Genomic DNA, 14,900 nt, shown 5'->3' on the forward strand with positions numbered 1-14,900 from the left:
CATTATGTGAAAGGTAAACTAGGAGAGCCTGGCTAATCTTCTCAATGCCATTCATCATTTTGTGTACCTTTCTCTCCTCTTCCTCTGAACTAATTCTTCCAATTTCTCTTATGATATTTTTCAAATAAATACAATAATATCATACAAGGTTTTTAAACTGCCTTTGAAGGCTTACCTTGTATGGGGCACAGCACTGAACCTTGGGCTCACTCATTCTGTGTCTTGTGTACAAATAACTCTCCTGGACTCAGACAGGTATACAGAGATTAGTACACAGTAGTATGAGATGTTGTGTGTGCATTTCTAAGGTTGTAGGGAAAAAATGTGTGATATGTTATTTGAGAAATAGTGCGTGGTCCTGTGAATAAAACTGCATCCTACAACATCCTCATATGGGGCAGAGTTAAGTTGTATAGGTATCCTTACTTTAACTCCTAGGCAAATTTGACATCTCCTGAATTTCTAGGGCTTTTCTATGCAGCTAGCTTTCTCAAAGTCCCTCTCTATTTTTGTGAGTGATCCTCTTTAAGGTCCAATCCTGCATCATCATGATCCACTAGAATGGGTGTAGGTGGCTAAATTAACTGATCCAAAAGCTCATTGGGAATATTTTTTTTAGCCAAAGCCCTCCTTTGGGATTTAGTCACTCCCACTGAAGTTAGGAGGCCTTCAGCACCTTGCAGAGTGGGCCCTTTGTTAGCAGTCACTTCATTATAGCCAACATAGAATTAAAACAGAAACATGAAGATTTTTAAGAAAAAACTAGTACAAAAGGAGCTTTCTATAGTATTCCATCCATGGATATACAGTATGTGACAGAGTGAGGAATGTTCTCCACTGTGTTAAATGGAATTGAATTTAAGTAATACTGTGGTTCAGTGGTTGAGTTAAAACCAGTGGTCTGTATCGATACAAGGAGCTTTTACTCAAATTGAATCAGTTTCTGTCATAGAGCAGGCTGGAAATAATCAAACTGCTGAAAGGAACATGCTGTCAAGGTTCATGCAACCCACTATAAATGTGTGTATAGCAGAGGAGACTCAACTTTATTTAAAGAGTTGTAATTTTGAAAATATAAACCAATTTTAAAATGTACATGTGGGTTGTTTTAGATGTTAAGACTTCAGCTACCTTGCTGTGGAAGGCAGTACTGTACATTTTCAGACTCCAGAACTACTGTTCTCAATTCTGTCCAGTTTACAGGCAAACTGGTTTTACTGGGAAACATATTTGTGTAGCATACTATATGCTGTGTACATATTGGCACAAATCCTTAGTGGTCATTTAAAACAAATAATTTTTATTCAACAGAGTTTCAACTCCTGCATTCAGCTAATGGTAGGAGAACTGTTATCCTCGTCTATGTTAAGCTTATGAATGTGTAACATAATAAATGTGTAGAACTGATATGGAGGGGGTAAACTCAGCCTGAGGGAGAGAGTGTCTTTCACCAGTGATCCCTTACGGCATGCTGGGATACGTATTCATGATTAAAAGCTGCTTTTTATGAAATGCAAAAAAAGGTTGCTACTAGAAAGACTGGATGGCTCAGAGGATAGAGCGCCTTTCATATTTGGTCAGTAGGGACCAAATTACCTTCTGCTGCCTGTTCAGTAGCCTCTCAGGGCATGTCTACACAGCAGCTGGGGCTCTGGGAGCGTGCTTTCCAGTGGGGACAGACACACGTGCTAGCTCTCCTCAAGCTGGTGTGCTAAACACAGCAATGCGGCCATGGTGGCACGGACAGTGGCTTAGTCTTGTGGTCCGAACACAAATGCACCCGCCCCCTTGGGTGCGTACTCGGGTGGTTAGGCCAAGACGCTAATAGTGCTGCTGCGGCCACGCTGCTCTTTTTACCGTTGAGCGAGCGCATTTGTCTGCCCACGCTGGGAAGCATTTGTCTGCTCCTGGCTGCTGTGTAGACATAGACTGAGAAATGAGTAAGTGGCTCTGTGATGGGGTGGACTAGGCCCAGAGGCCCTCTGCTAGAGGCCTCAGGGTCCTGTCCCATCCCATCCTAGAGAGGAGCACCGCCGACCGGGCCGTTAAAAGTGCAATCAACGGTGCTGTGGGGCTAAGGCAGCCTAGTACCTACCTGTCCTGTCTTTGCACTGCACCCTGGAAGCAGCCAGCAGGTGGGAGCTTCGCACTCTGCCCCCACCTCGAGCTATGACAGTGCCTGCGGGCAAGAGCAGTGCGCGGAGCTTCCTGCCCCCCGTGCCTAGGAGTTGGACCTGCGGGCCACTTCCAGGGCACAGCGTGAAGCCAGGGCAAGCAGGAAGCCTGCCTTTGCACCACTGACCGGGAGCAGCCCGAGGTAAGCCCACGCCCCAACCTCCTGTCCCAGCTCTGAGACCCCCAAAACCTGGAGCCCCATCCTACACCCCAAACCCCTTATCCCCGGCCCCACTCCCAGTCAGAGCCCCCAACCTCCTGCCCCCCAACGTCCTGCCCCAGCTCTGAGCCCCCCAAACCCAGAGCCCTGTCCTACACCCCAAACCCCTCATCCCCGGCCCCAGCCAAAGCCCTTACCTTCCTGCCCCAGCCCAGAGTCCACTCCCACACCCTGAACCCCTCATCCACGGCTCCACCCCAGAGCCCGCACCCCTAACCGGAGCCTTCACCCCCTCCCATATTCCAACCCCGTGCCTCAACCTACCATGCCCTCCCACATTCCAAATCCCTCGGCCCCACCCCCCAGCCTGGAACCCCCTCCTGCACCCCAAACCCCTCATCCTCGGCCCCACCCCAAAGCCCGCACCCCCAGTTAGAGCCCACACACCCCAGCCCTCTGCCCCAGCCTAGTGAAAGCGAGTAAGGGTGGGGGAGAGCGAGCCACCGAGGGAGAGGGAATGTAGTGAGCAGGGGGCAAGGCCTCAGGGAAGGGGTGGGGCGGGGAAGGGGGTGTGGCCTCAGGGAAGGGACAGGGCTAGGGTGTTTGGTTGTGTGCGATTAGAAAGGTGGCAACCCTAGTAGGGACAGGGGGAGCTAAGAAGAGCTCCTGGCTGGCTGCTGGGCCTGAGCATAGAAGAGAGCTAAGGGCAAGCCACCGGTGAAAGCCACCCCCCCGCAACTTCTTTGGCCCACAGTGGCAGCTCAGCCGAGGCCAAACACTAAATGGACCAGGGAGACTGACCTCCTCCCTTTGCCGTATAGGGAGCTGGTGCATGTTAGCAGCGGCGCAAAACTGCGGTGTTGCAGCTCATGCTGCAAACAAAGAGCATGGACCTCCAGGCCTGTTGATCGGGCGCTTTGCACCAGCTCTGTACTCTCTCCAAGCTCCGCGGCGTGAAACTGGCAGAAACTTGCTGCTTAGAGACAATCCGCTTCCGTCCTTGGTAGTCCCCCAGCACAGTGAGACAGGCTGAGTCCATGGAACGCAGCTGCTCAGATTTCACTCGGAGGAGTCACCAGCCTCCATTATTTCTTGTCAAATCCATTTGACATTTAATTACAATCCCTGATCTATTCCAGACTATTTATACAATAACAAAACAGTGCTCCTAATGACTCCACAGAGGAAGGTGACAGGAGTAGATACCATCATCTTCCATAGGGGTTCTTTAGAAAGGTTGCTAGTACAAGATATTAGCTGGTTCCTAAAAGAACTATAATGCTGAAGATGGAACTGGCAGAGGAAAGTGAGTTTTTTTTAACCTTCTTGGCACTGACAGACTCGAAATGCTCAAACAGCCTAAAGTGACACCAGACACCAATTTTCAAAGCCAGGCTAGAGGAGTTAGCATCACAGACCTCCTGACTTCCAGCACCAGAGGGGCTTAATGAAACATGGAGGGAATTTTGGGAGAGCCCCCGAATCCGAAATCCTCTCAATCCTGCCACTTTCGTCCAGGCTTGACTCTCGTTAGAAAAACAAAAGCAAAGCTTAGCTGGCATCAATAGGTCTCTCTCCCTCTCTATGTGTCATTTATAGATGGAATAGTTGCAAGTTTTCAAGTGAAATGTAGTTTAAAAGAAGAGAGTGCTACGGTGTCTCTATTGATTTCTTTTGCACCAAACCTTTCCAAGAGATAGTTAGCCACCAGCCATTGCATTCTCTGCAGACCTGATTTACATCCAATGAAGCAACAAAACCTGGCATCAGGCGGGTGAATGTATATCTCATTCTGCTGGGATTCAGAAACCTTCCCTCACCAGTGCAAAAATACATTTCTAGCTTACGCCAACTCCTTGTTGTGTGTGACTTTGTTTCAGAGCTTTCAATATCTTAGAATGAAAGAGACAAGGCAGGTTGAAAGATCAATACAGAACTCCAGCATGTCAAATATTGATAAAGCTTATGTGAGTCTGGCTGCCAGGCAATTTCGCTATAACCTTTCCTTTCCCATATACAAAATGCGTGTGCTTAGAATCCCGTGCTATAAAGAAATGAAGCATGCTAATTATTAAGAGATGAGTGATATTTTTAAAGGATATCATTCTCTTTCCAGAGTTAGAGGATCTCTGCATTAAACCTAATGCATATTCCCCTTTAGGCCTTCTGTCTTTCTGTGATGTTTTTTTTTCAAACATCCATTTTATTTTCCTGTAAGTAGGACACACATTTATCCACACTGAACATGGTTTCTGCCTTAACTCTACCTATTAATAATGCAGTAGAGAATAACGCAGGCCATCCATTACTTGGATGCTCTCATTTGGCAGAAAATCAACCCAGGAAATTAGGTTTATCTGTTTTTCATTTCATGATATGGAGTTTGTAAGTTATCTTCCCTCTCCCCACCCATTTCCCATTTCTGGTTGCTTCATCAAGATAATTTCTGTTCTGTAAAGATGTAAAGATAAAGTATCCTGCATATGCCCCCTCCCTCCCCACTCATAGATCACATGTGCTTGAGAAGGAGGATAGGCTAGGGGTTAGGATTCTAGCTAATGCTTTCACAAATCCATGTTCAATTCCCAGCTCTGCCACAGACTTCCTGTATGACATTGGGCAAGTCACTTAGCCTCTCTGTGCCTCAGTTCCCCATCTGTGCAATGGGGATAACATCTTTGCCCCACTTCACAAGAGTGTTTGAAGATAAATACATTAAATACATTAAATACATTAATACATTGTGAGGTGCTCAGATACTACATTGATGGTGACTACATAAGTATCTACAGTAAAACTATCCCAAACCTGGCTCCACATTCCAGGCATTCTTTGCAAGATGCCAGGTCATGAATAAATGGAGACCGAGGAAAGGATATATTCCATCACATATTTAAATGCTTAGTTCCACTTTCTTTAATCTAAGGATCGGTTGTGTGCTCTTATTAATGATATTGGCTCCATACATGCATCATGTACACTTCTAGTTGAGAGTTTTGCCTCTTTGGCTTTCCATGTGTTATCATCATGTAGTCATGTTGTCTGGAGCACATGTTCCCTTAAATATAGTTGATGATCAAGGAGTCAGGACATGAGTACCCATCATTGCAGTGCTGTAGCTATTAGGTTCAGCTCAAATTACTTGTCCAGTCTCAACAATTGGAATTCAGAGGGCCCCTGTTAGAGATGGATAAAAGTGAAAGCTTTTCCTTGTCAGTTAATAGTCTTGGAATGAGGCTAAAACAAATCCAGCAGATACTGGTGATAACCAGGTGAAGAACTATGTTAAATCATCTGAACTGTATTTGTCTCAGACAATACCTCGTGTGGTGGAAGAGTGCCTGACCTGACATCTGGAGGGTAGTTTACAACCCCTAGCCTTCCATGGTATCTCTGCTTACAGAACCTGGATGTTAGCTCTGACATCTGCGTACGAGAGAACTGTATTTGTACCATCCATGCTGTGTAGCTGTTTCAAAGGACCATAAGCTATTTCTGTTCTTAGATGCATCCTGAAATTCATATTTTGTGTAGCTCTAAGCCAGGGGTAGGCAAACTTTTTGGCCCGAGGTCCACATCGGGATGAAAAAGTGTATGGAGGGCCAGATAGGGAAGGCTGTGCCTCCCCAAACAGCCTGGCCTCTGCCCCCTCCCATTTCTCGCCACCCTCAGAACCCCCAACCCATCCAACCCCGCCCCCCGCTCCTTGTCCCCTGACCGCCCCTCCCAGGACCCCCACACCTAACTGCCCCCTATCTAACCTCCCCATCCCCTGACTTCTCCCCCCCAGAACCTCTACCCTATCCAACTGCCCCCTGTTCCCTGTATCCTGACCGCCCCCTCCTGGGACCCCCACCCCTAACAACCCCCCCAGGTCTCCACCCCCTGTCCAACCGCCCCCTGCTCCCTGACTGCCCCCCAGGACCCTCTGCCCCTTATCCGACCCCCTGGCCCCCTTACCATGCCGCTCAGAGCAGCATGTCTGGGAGCCACGCTTGAGATAGACGTGCTGCCCTGCATCAGAGCACAGGCCCGCCGCCCAGAGCGCTGCCCGTGCGGCAGCATGGCTGAGGGGGCGGGGGGACAGCAGGGGAGGGCCGGAGGCTAGCCTCCCAGGCCAGGAGCTCAGGGGCTGGGCTGGACGATCCCGCGGACCGTAGTTTGCCCACCTCTGCTCTAAGCCATGTATTCTGTGAGGGTTAGTGATTTAAGAACAAACTGCACAAGGCCAAGATGCAAACTTCCAAACTGCTCAATCCAAATAATTTGAACCATTAATCCACTGAAACTGGCCAGGGGGCTGGGGGGGGGGTCACCCACAAGGATTTGTTTCTACCCCTAAGATAATTGGTCTTTCCAGAAATGCAGATAACATGTCAGGGTCTTGGAGATGAGAGCAGTCTTCAGGTCTGGAGAATAAAAGTGTAAGTGCAAACAGTCAACAAAAGGGATTTTGTAACCTTTAACATCGGGCATTAGGCAGTCTCTAATATGACATTCACACTGCTGGGTGCCATGCAGGAATAAGCAATAGATATGGAAATCCTCAGTCCCTCACAAGCACTCAGGAATGGTCAAAGGCTCACAACACAGCGATCAGATCTTCAAGTATGGGAGGGATCAGAATCCAAATTTCTTTCTTCACTACAAGCCCACATAGGAAACTCCCAGTGTTCTATATGAGAAGACAGAAAGGGAACTTTGGCAATGGAGACAATAGCCGACTGCAGGAGACGCAGTTCTTGTGTCCACTGACTTGTTCCACTGATGATGGACAAGGTCATAGCTGATCACACTGGATTTCCAGTCTCACCAGCTCTGATTACTTGGATCCAGAGCATGTTTTTCTCACACACCTTGGCCCCTGAAATGAGGTGGATCAAATAGTTTGGTCCATAACTGGTGTGTCAAGTCATCCTAGCACCTAACAAGGAATTCACAAAAATTGTTTGTTTTTGTGGATTTTTTTAAATAAGAATTAAATGGAGGACATTTGTAACAATTCAAACTTCCTAAATATTGGAAGCCCTCTGTTGTGCTGTCTGACTTAGAGAGTTCCAGTTTCTATAACTCATTTGCAGCAAGTTCTAGTACTGACCCACCCTCTACTAGGAATTCAAACAGTTGTATCTTTTCACTAGCTCCACCCACAATGATTAGCCATGTGTTATCATCATGTAGTCATGTTGAATCATTAGAATCAAATCAATAGGCCACTTCTTGGGGATTGATCTTGCCATCACTTGGTTTTCATTCTGTAGTAGTCAGGTTCATCAAAAGCATACTACAGTACATACAAATCCTATTTAAGAGCCAGGACTCCCTGGAGGAAAGACAATTGTACTTCCTAAATATTGGAAGCCCTCTGTTGTGCAGTCTGACTTAGAGAGTTCCAGTTTCTATAACTCATTTGCAGCAAGTTCTAGTACTGACCCACCCTCTACTAGAATATGAGGTGTGAGCAACGGTTGGTATTTTCAAAGGCCCTAAAGCAGTTAAGCTGGGAATTGGGCACTCCCTCAGGCCCCTTTGAAAATGCCAGCCAAAATGCCCAATTTAACTGGCTACCCATGAATCGTATGGTACCCAAATTTACACTGGGCCCAGAAGGGTGAGTATTGGACAGTAGGTATCAGTGTTTAATACTAATATGCAGTGATGAGCTGCCAAAATCTTAATAACGGGTTCCCTCCTCACCCCACGAGGGGGTCGTTGCCCACCCCCGCCCCCCGGGACTCCTGCCCCATCCAACCCCCCACGTTCCTTGCTGCCCCCCCCAACCCAATCCACCCCTGTCCCCTGACTGCCCCCAGAACCTGGCAGGAAGGTCTTGTGGGCCACCGTAGTGGGTGCCCAGCCAACCCCTAAGAGCCAGAGGCACCTGCCGGGGGGCGAGGTGGGGAGTCCCAGCAGTGCTTACCTGGGGCAGCTCCCAGGAAGCATCCAGCAGGTCCCTCTGGCTCGTAGGGGCGGGAGAGCATAGCTGGGGGGGAGCAGGGGGAGCAGCCACTCCCCCCACTGATCACATCAAAAGTGGAGCCTTAGGCGCCGACTCACTGGGTGCTCCGGGGCTGGAGCACCCACGGGGAAAATTTGGTGGGTGCAGAGCACCCACCAGCAGCTCCCCGCGCCCGGCCCCAGCTCACCTCACCTCCACTCCTCCTCCCCTGAACCCACCGCCCCGCTCCGCTTCTCCGCCCCCTCCCCTGGCTTCCCGCGAATCAGCTGTTCGGCGGGAAGCCAGGGAGGGCTGAGAAGCAGGCGGCAGCTTCCCGCTCAGGCCAAGGGTGGCGGAGATGAGCTGGGGTGGGGAGCAGTTCCCCTGCACCCCCCCCCGGGTTACCTGCTGCGGCGCGGGCGGCCCTCCTCACCCCGCCCCTCCCCCCCCAGCTCACCTCCGCCCCCCTGGGCCTGAGTGGGAAGCCGCGGCCTGCTTCTCAGCCTGCCCCAGCTTCCCACGCAAACAGCTGATTCACAGGAAGCCTGGGGTGGGGGGCGGAGAAGCAGAGCGGGGCGGCGCATTCAGGAGTGGAGGCGGAGCAGAGGTGAGCCGGGGTGGGGAGGGGAGCTGCCGATGGGTGCTCTGCACCCACTAAATTTTCCCCTTGGGTGCTCCAGGGCTGGAGCACCCATGGAGTCAGCACCTAAGGCGCCACTTTTGGCCGGTTAAATTTAGAAGCCCTTTTAGAACCGGTTGTCCCTTGCGGAACAACTGGTTCTAAAAGGGCTTCTAAATTTAACAACCGGTTACAGCGAACCAATGCTCACCACTGCTAATATGCAACAAAAAAATTTGAGGTCTCCATAGTGTCAAAGAAAAAGGAGACCTGTTAAACCTTTGAATAACAAGCTCAGGGTACAGCATGTACCTACTGCAGAGCTCAGCTTGCAGGAAGCTTTCGTATTGATGAGCTAACCTCGCTGTTCTTGATGTGCTGCCAGAAAGCCCCTGGTTTAGTGACTGCCGTTTTGTCACAGTTGACAATGCACTTGATTGCAGTATAAAAGACTCTTTAAGATCAAAGCCAGTGGTAGTCCTTATCAGCTTGCTTTGCATGTTTTCTAATGTCCTTTTCATGCAGGGCTTTGGAGCTGTGCTCCGGCTGCACTCCAGCTCCAGGCAAAAACCTGCAGCTCCACTGCTCCGGAGCTGCTCTGCGCTCCAGCTCTGGGCTCCGCTCCAAAGCCCTGTTTTCATCTGAGAACAAAGACTTTGGGACCTAAGTAGATACAAACACATGAAAAAAATGAACATGGAAATTCTTTCCAAAGTGTTCTGAATTTTTGTCTTTCAATTTTCAGTTCAATTCAATAACACTTGTACTGGCATGATAAGCTGTCCATATCTTGCCAGTATTTTCGCTGCCTTTCATACAAATCCCAGTAAGGCCATGCTCCATGGAGTAGATCTGAATAGCTCTCAGGAGCTCTGTCTGGAGTGGTAATGCCACTCTTGAAAGTCAAAGTCAATCCAACTATTTGTTTCTTATTATCAGAGACATAACTGTTAGTTCTCTGGTGTCTAAGAACCATGTCTAAGTGGATTTGTGGTTTTTTCTCAGTGTTTTTGGAGTCTGTTACTTGAAGGTCATAAAAGCTCATTTTGTTAGAGGTGTATCAGTGATGGCAGGCAACCTTAGGGGGTTTCCACTCAAGAGCTTCAAGACAGCCATATTAACCAAACATCATCACCCCTCCCGATCATGCAGTGCCTCAAGCTTTGATCTGTTTTGGGGGTTTTGCAACTCTTCTGACTTTGACTTTGTACGGACGATGATGATCTAAGCTGGGAGGAGTGGTAGATATGCTGGAGGGCAGGGATAGGATACAGAGGGACCTAGACAAATTGGAGGATTGGGCCAAAAGAAATCTGATGAGGTTCAATAAGGATAAGTGCAGGGTCCTGCACTTAGGACGGAAGAACCCAATGCACAGCTACAGACTAGGGACCGAATGGCTAGGCAGCAGTTCTGCGGAAAAGGACCTAGGGGTGACAGTGGACGAGAAGCTGGATATGAGCCAGCAGTGTGCCCTTGTTGCCAAGAAGGCCAATGGCATTTTGGGATGTATAAGTAGGGGCATAGCGAGCAGATCGAGGAATGTGATCGTCCCCCTCTATTCGACATTGGTGAGGCCTCATCTGGAGTACTGTGTCCAGTTTTGGGCCCCACACTACAAGAAGGATGTGGATAAATTGGAGAGAGTCCAGCGAAGGGCAACAAAAATGATTAGGGGTCTGGAACACATGAGTTATGAGGAGAGGCTGAGGGAACTGGGATTGTTTAGTCTGCAGAAGAGAAGAATGAGGGGGGATTTGATAGCTGCTTTCAACTACCTGAGAGGTAGTTCCAGAGAGGATGGTTCTACACTATTCTCAGTGGTGGAAGAGGACAGGACAAGGAGTAATGGTCTCAAGTTGCAATGGGGGAGGTTTAGGTTGGATATTAGGAAAACTTTTTCACTAGGAGGGTGGTGAAACACTGGAATGCGTTGCCTAGGGAGGTGGTGGAATCTCCTTCCTTAGAAGTTTTTAAGGTCAGGCTTGACAAAGCCTTGGCTGGGATGATTTAATTGGGGATGGGTCCTGCTTTTGAGCAGGGGGTTGGACTAGATGACCTCCTGAGGTCCCTTCCAACCCTGATATTCTATGATTCTATGATCACCTTCCAAGTTACAAGGTGATCTACCAAAAGCTATTGTTTGAACTGAACCCTGTTTCCAAAGGGCATAATATGTTCTATAGCCAAAGCCAGTCTAAACAGGGTACTGAGGAACTGCCAATCCCTTCTACCTTCTGATAGGCACAATTAATTCTATCTCATACTCCATAGCACCTGCCGTATGAGCGTCTGGCTAACACTATGAATCACTAGCTGTGAGGTAGGCGAGAATTAACCTTTCCATTTTACAGATGAGGAAACTGAAGCACGGAGCAGTTGTGACTTGTGTGAGGTCACACAGGAAGTAGTCCCAAAGCCAGGCATAAAACTTAGCTCTACTGACTCCCAACCCATCCTTTATCTGCAGGCTGGCTTTCTCCTCAGCCCTGGCAGTCCTCTCACATGAGTTCACATTCTCTCCCGCACCTCTTCTCGAGAGCTGGAGTCTGATGCTTTCTAGATACATATTGTCAGTATTGCTCAAAAAGAAGAGGATGGCTGGGGGCTATTTATACGGCCTTAGCCTGCTGATGCTGCCTTGAAAATCCCTGGGATTATCCCTGCAGACCATATGCCTAATATGTAGATCTGTGTAGGTCCCTCACCCATAGGCATAGTTTGACTTCTATATTTGGGGAGGCAGGCAGCTCCAGTCAGGCCAATGGGGCTGTGTATGGGGATGTGGCAGCAAATTCCTTGCCTGACAGTTTGCAGAGGCCTGCCCGTCCTCCTTCACCCCCCCCCCACCCAAAAAACTACTTCCATGCTCTCTCCTTAAGAGACCATCAATCCTTGATAGGTAATTTTCTGGTTTTCCGTATCCGTTAGCCTCAGGAAACGTGACAAATCATGATATGAAATTCCTGGGTTTTTTTTCCTTTAAAAAAGTGACAGTTTTAATTTCACTATCAAGAAAGGGATACCGTGTTGTCACTGTCATTGACATTCCACTGTTCGTTGCTGTATAACACCTTTTCTTCTGTCTTCACTCAAGCTACACTTCTGATGAAGCAGGCCTGGCCACAGACATCCTCCTCTTGTGCCACAGAGGGTACCTTTCACCTCCCAGTGGACACTGGGACTGAGAACAGAACTTACCAAGCTTCATCTGCAGCATTCAGTAAATACATCTTTTCTTCTGGGGTTTTGCTTTGTTGTTTTGCTTCTGTTTAACTCCTCTCTCTCTCCAGTGGCTTGGGGGTTTATGTGGGACATTTGGTCTGTTGGCAATGTGTTGGTTAACTTTGTGTCTGTTAAGGCTGCTTTGGGTATTGGGAGCCAAAAGAAGTAAATGATTATTAATAATACTGGGCTCAATAGCATTTACATACGTAGTTGGGAAGAACAATTCCTTTCCACTGCAGGAATTATTGGCTGAAATTCTATAGCAGGGGGTCACATTAAGGTGATCATAATGGTCCCTTCTGGACTTACATCCTACTAATCTCTGAATGCCTTCTTGTCCTGAAGACAAGCTAAATATCACTGCCCCAAATAAATTTGCATCCATAAAAAATATGCCAAGAAGGAAAATATTTGCGCCTACTTGTGTTAATTAAAAAGAGATAAATATGGGGTTGAGTAGGAAAGCCTCTATGTTTAAATTGTATCCTTGATCACTGAGAAAAATTGAAATAATTTTCAGATATTATATAAATACTTTAGTGTATGATGCCCCTCCTCTTTAATGTGCAGAAATCTATTTAGTACAGGTTTGGCCAGATTACTGTACTTGGAATCTGTCTGGTCAAATAATGAATTCTACTTTGGTAATAAGCAACAGAACACATGCATATACACACAGTAATTAAGCAAAATAGTTTGTGTAGAGCGGAATCCAAGAGAAGAGAGGGTCACTTCATCTTTCATTCAAGAAGGCAACAGAAGCTGGTAATCCCAAAATAAAGATGATTTTCCAGGGATTCCAGTGAAACTCTCAGTAGGACTTTCCCATCGACTTTCCCGCTGTTAGGCTTACTAAGCCCCAGTTATCACAATACCCCAACTGATGGCTATGTATCCTTCTGTTGATAAGTTTCCTGTTTTGTTTTGTTTCAACTTGCAGGGCAACAGTTTTCCACTACACACTTCAACTACGGTCAATGTATGTATTTGTCACGAGGGTACCTTTGTTCCAGTGCAAATCCTTTAATTAACTAGGCAATTTTAAAGTTATACTGTGCATACTAAAAGCTCATGCAACAATTGCCATTTTAAATGCAAGCCATACGTGGTCCACAATCAGCCCCCAAAAGTCACTGCTCTTTACCTCTGAAGTGGCTGCACAGCTCTGTACTGATATAGAAGGACAGTAGTGAATACATCTGGTTTTTCTATTTGGTGATAACCCAACATCTGTCTGTGAAATATTATTTAGGTAGGAGCAACAGAAATCCTCAGATATGGAAAATTCTGCCTGTTTAGGATTTTTTTCTATCAGTCTAAAAGTTAATATGAAAAAATGTGTCTGCTATTCAATGCACTGTAGTACCGCAGAATCTACAAGGTTGAGATTTACAGGGTAGAGGGGATTTAGCCGCACATCTTCCACTAATCATAATGGAAGATGGATGACTAAGTGGCCTGTACTGCTTTTAGCAGTGTTGCAGCCATGTTGGTCCCAGGATATTAGAGAGAGAAGCTGGGTGAGGTAATATCTTTTACTGGACCAACTTCTGTTGGTGCTAGAGACAAGCTATTTTGCTTACACAGAGGTCGTCTTCGAAAATCTCGGCCTGCAGCCAAACACACTAAAGGATAAATAAACTTCCTTATTCATCCCAAGAAGATGCTAATAGTTAAATCCATAGGTGGTGTAATGGAGGCTGGGGAAGGCTAAGCCTCCCCAAACCTCGCACTGCTGGACGAGAGGGCAGTGCTGGATTTGGGGCCCTGAAATCTCCACCTCCCACAACCCCAGGGCTGCAGCAGGGGCACAGAGCTTTTCCGGTCTTGGGGCCACAGCAGTGTGGGGGGGGGAGAAGAAGCGAGAAGGGGGCGGGGCCACAGTGGAAAGGGCAGAATGGGGACGGGGCTGTGGGCGGAATGGGGTAGGGCTGCAGGAGAAAGGGTGGAACTGGGGAATGGCTCCTAGCTCAGAGCTCCAGCCAGGGTCTCTGCTGCAGTCCTGGCTGAGAGCTCGACCCAGGCCAGGGCTGAGCTCTCAGCCCCCCTTCATCCCCCGTGGCCCGAACCGAGTTCTCAACCCCTCTTTCCCCCTCCCCCCCCCCACAACCCGACTGGGGCCACAGGGGGCTGAGAGCAGAGCAGGGGTGTGGCCTCAGCCGGAAGAGGCAGGGCAAGGGGCTAGCCTCCCCCAATTATCACAATTAGGCTTTAAAATGATCACAATTAGGCTTTAAAATTAACACTGTTCTAAACTCTGTTTCTAGAACTCTCAAACATCTTGCGTCATTAAAACTTGATTAAAGATTTTAATCCACAATCTAGAACAAATTGTTCTGTTTTAATTTTTTCCAATTAATAAATACATCAGATTTAGATTACATCTGTCTAGAGTACTGTGTCATCTATTTTTTATTTTGAAATAACAGCTAAATTATCAGTGAATCAGGAATCCTGAAACTCTGGCAAGTTTGAGTTATTACAGATCCTAGCAGTAAAAACATGCAACACTTAGCATTTCTACTTCCTGTAAATCCACATATAAATTTAATCAGGAATGAGATCTGATGCCAACTAATCACAATCTAGTAGGTCTTTGTTAAACTGATTAAAAGAATCTAGGCCAAAAGCAGAGAGAATGCTATTGTGGAGGAGAATGGGGTTGTTGAGTAAAACCTTTGTAAATGGATTTGCTGTGTACTTAAAGAATTCTACCAGCCTTTAAAATAGCAGTTCCTGCCCCTTCCACTGATGTGGTGAATGTGAATGTGGAGGTGAAT

General features: G+C 47.5%; 1 protein-coding gene across 3 annotated transcripts in view; it reads left to right on the forward strand.

Moving 5' to 3' along the window:
* Positions 1 to 14,900, forward strand: part of FAM168A (family with sequence similarity 168 member A) — a 356,943-nt gene that overhangs the window by 307,205 nt on the left and 34,838 nt on the right. Inside the window, exons 4-6 of one of the 3 annotated variants that reach the window (XM_084647889.1) lie at positions 1,312 to 1,338; positions 11,990 to 12,115; positions 13,061 to 13,099. The exons of 1 other annotated variant lie outside the window; for it this stretch is intronic. In XM_084647889.1, the coding sequence (XP_084504015.1) occupies positions 1,312 to 1,338; positions 11,990 to 12,115; positions 13,061 to 13,099 (192 nt within the window). The remainder of the gene's footprint in view (positions 1 to 1,311; positions 1,339 to 11,989; positions 12,116 to 13,060; positions 13,100 to 14,900) is intronic. One more of the 3 variants, XM_084647890.1, reaches the window with a different exon arrangement.

Source organism: Lepidochelys olivacea, assembly GCF_965140295.1.
Source record: "Lepidochelys olivacea isolate rLepOli2 genome assembly, chromosome: 1".
In the NCBI taxonomy this organism is placed as follows: domain Eukaryota; kingdom Metazoa; phylum Chordata; order Testudines; family Cheloniidae; genus Lepidochelys; species Lepidochelys olivacea.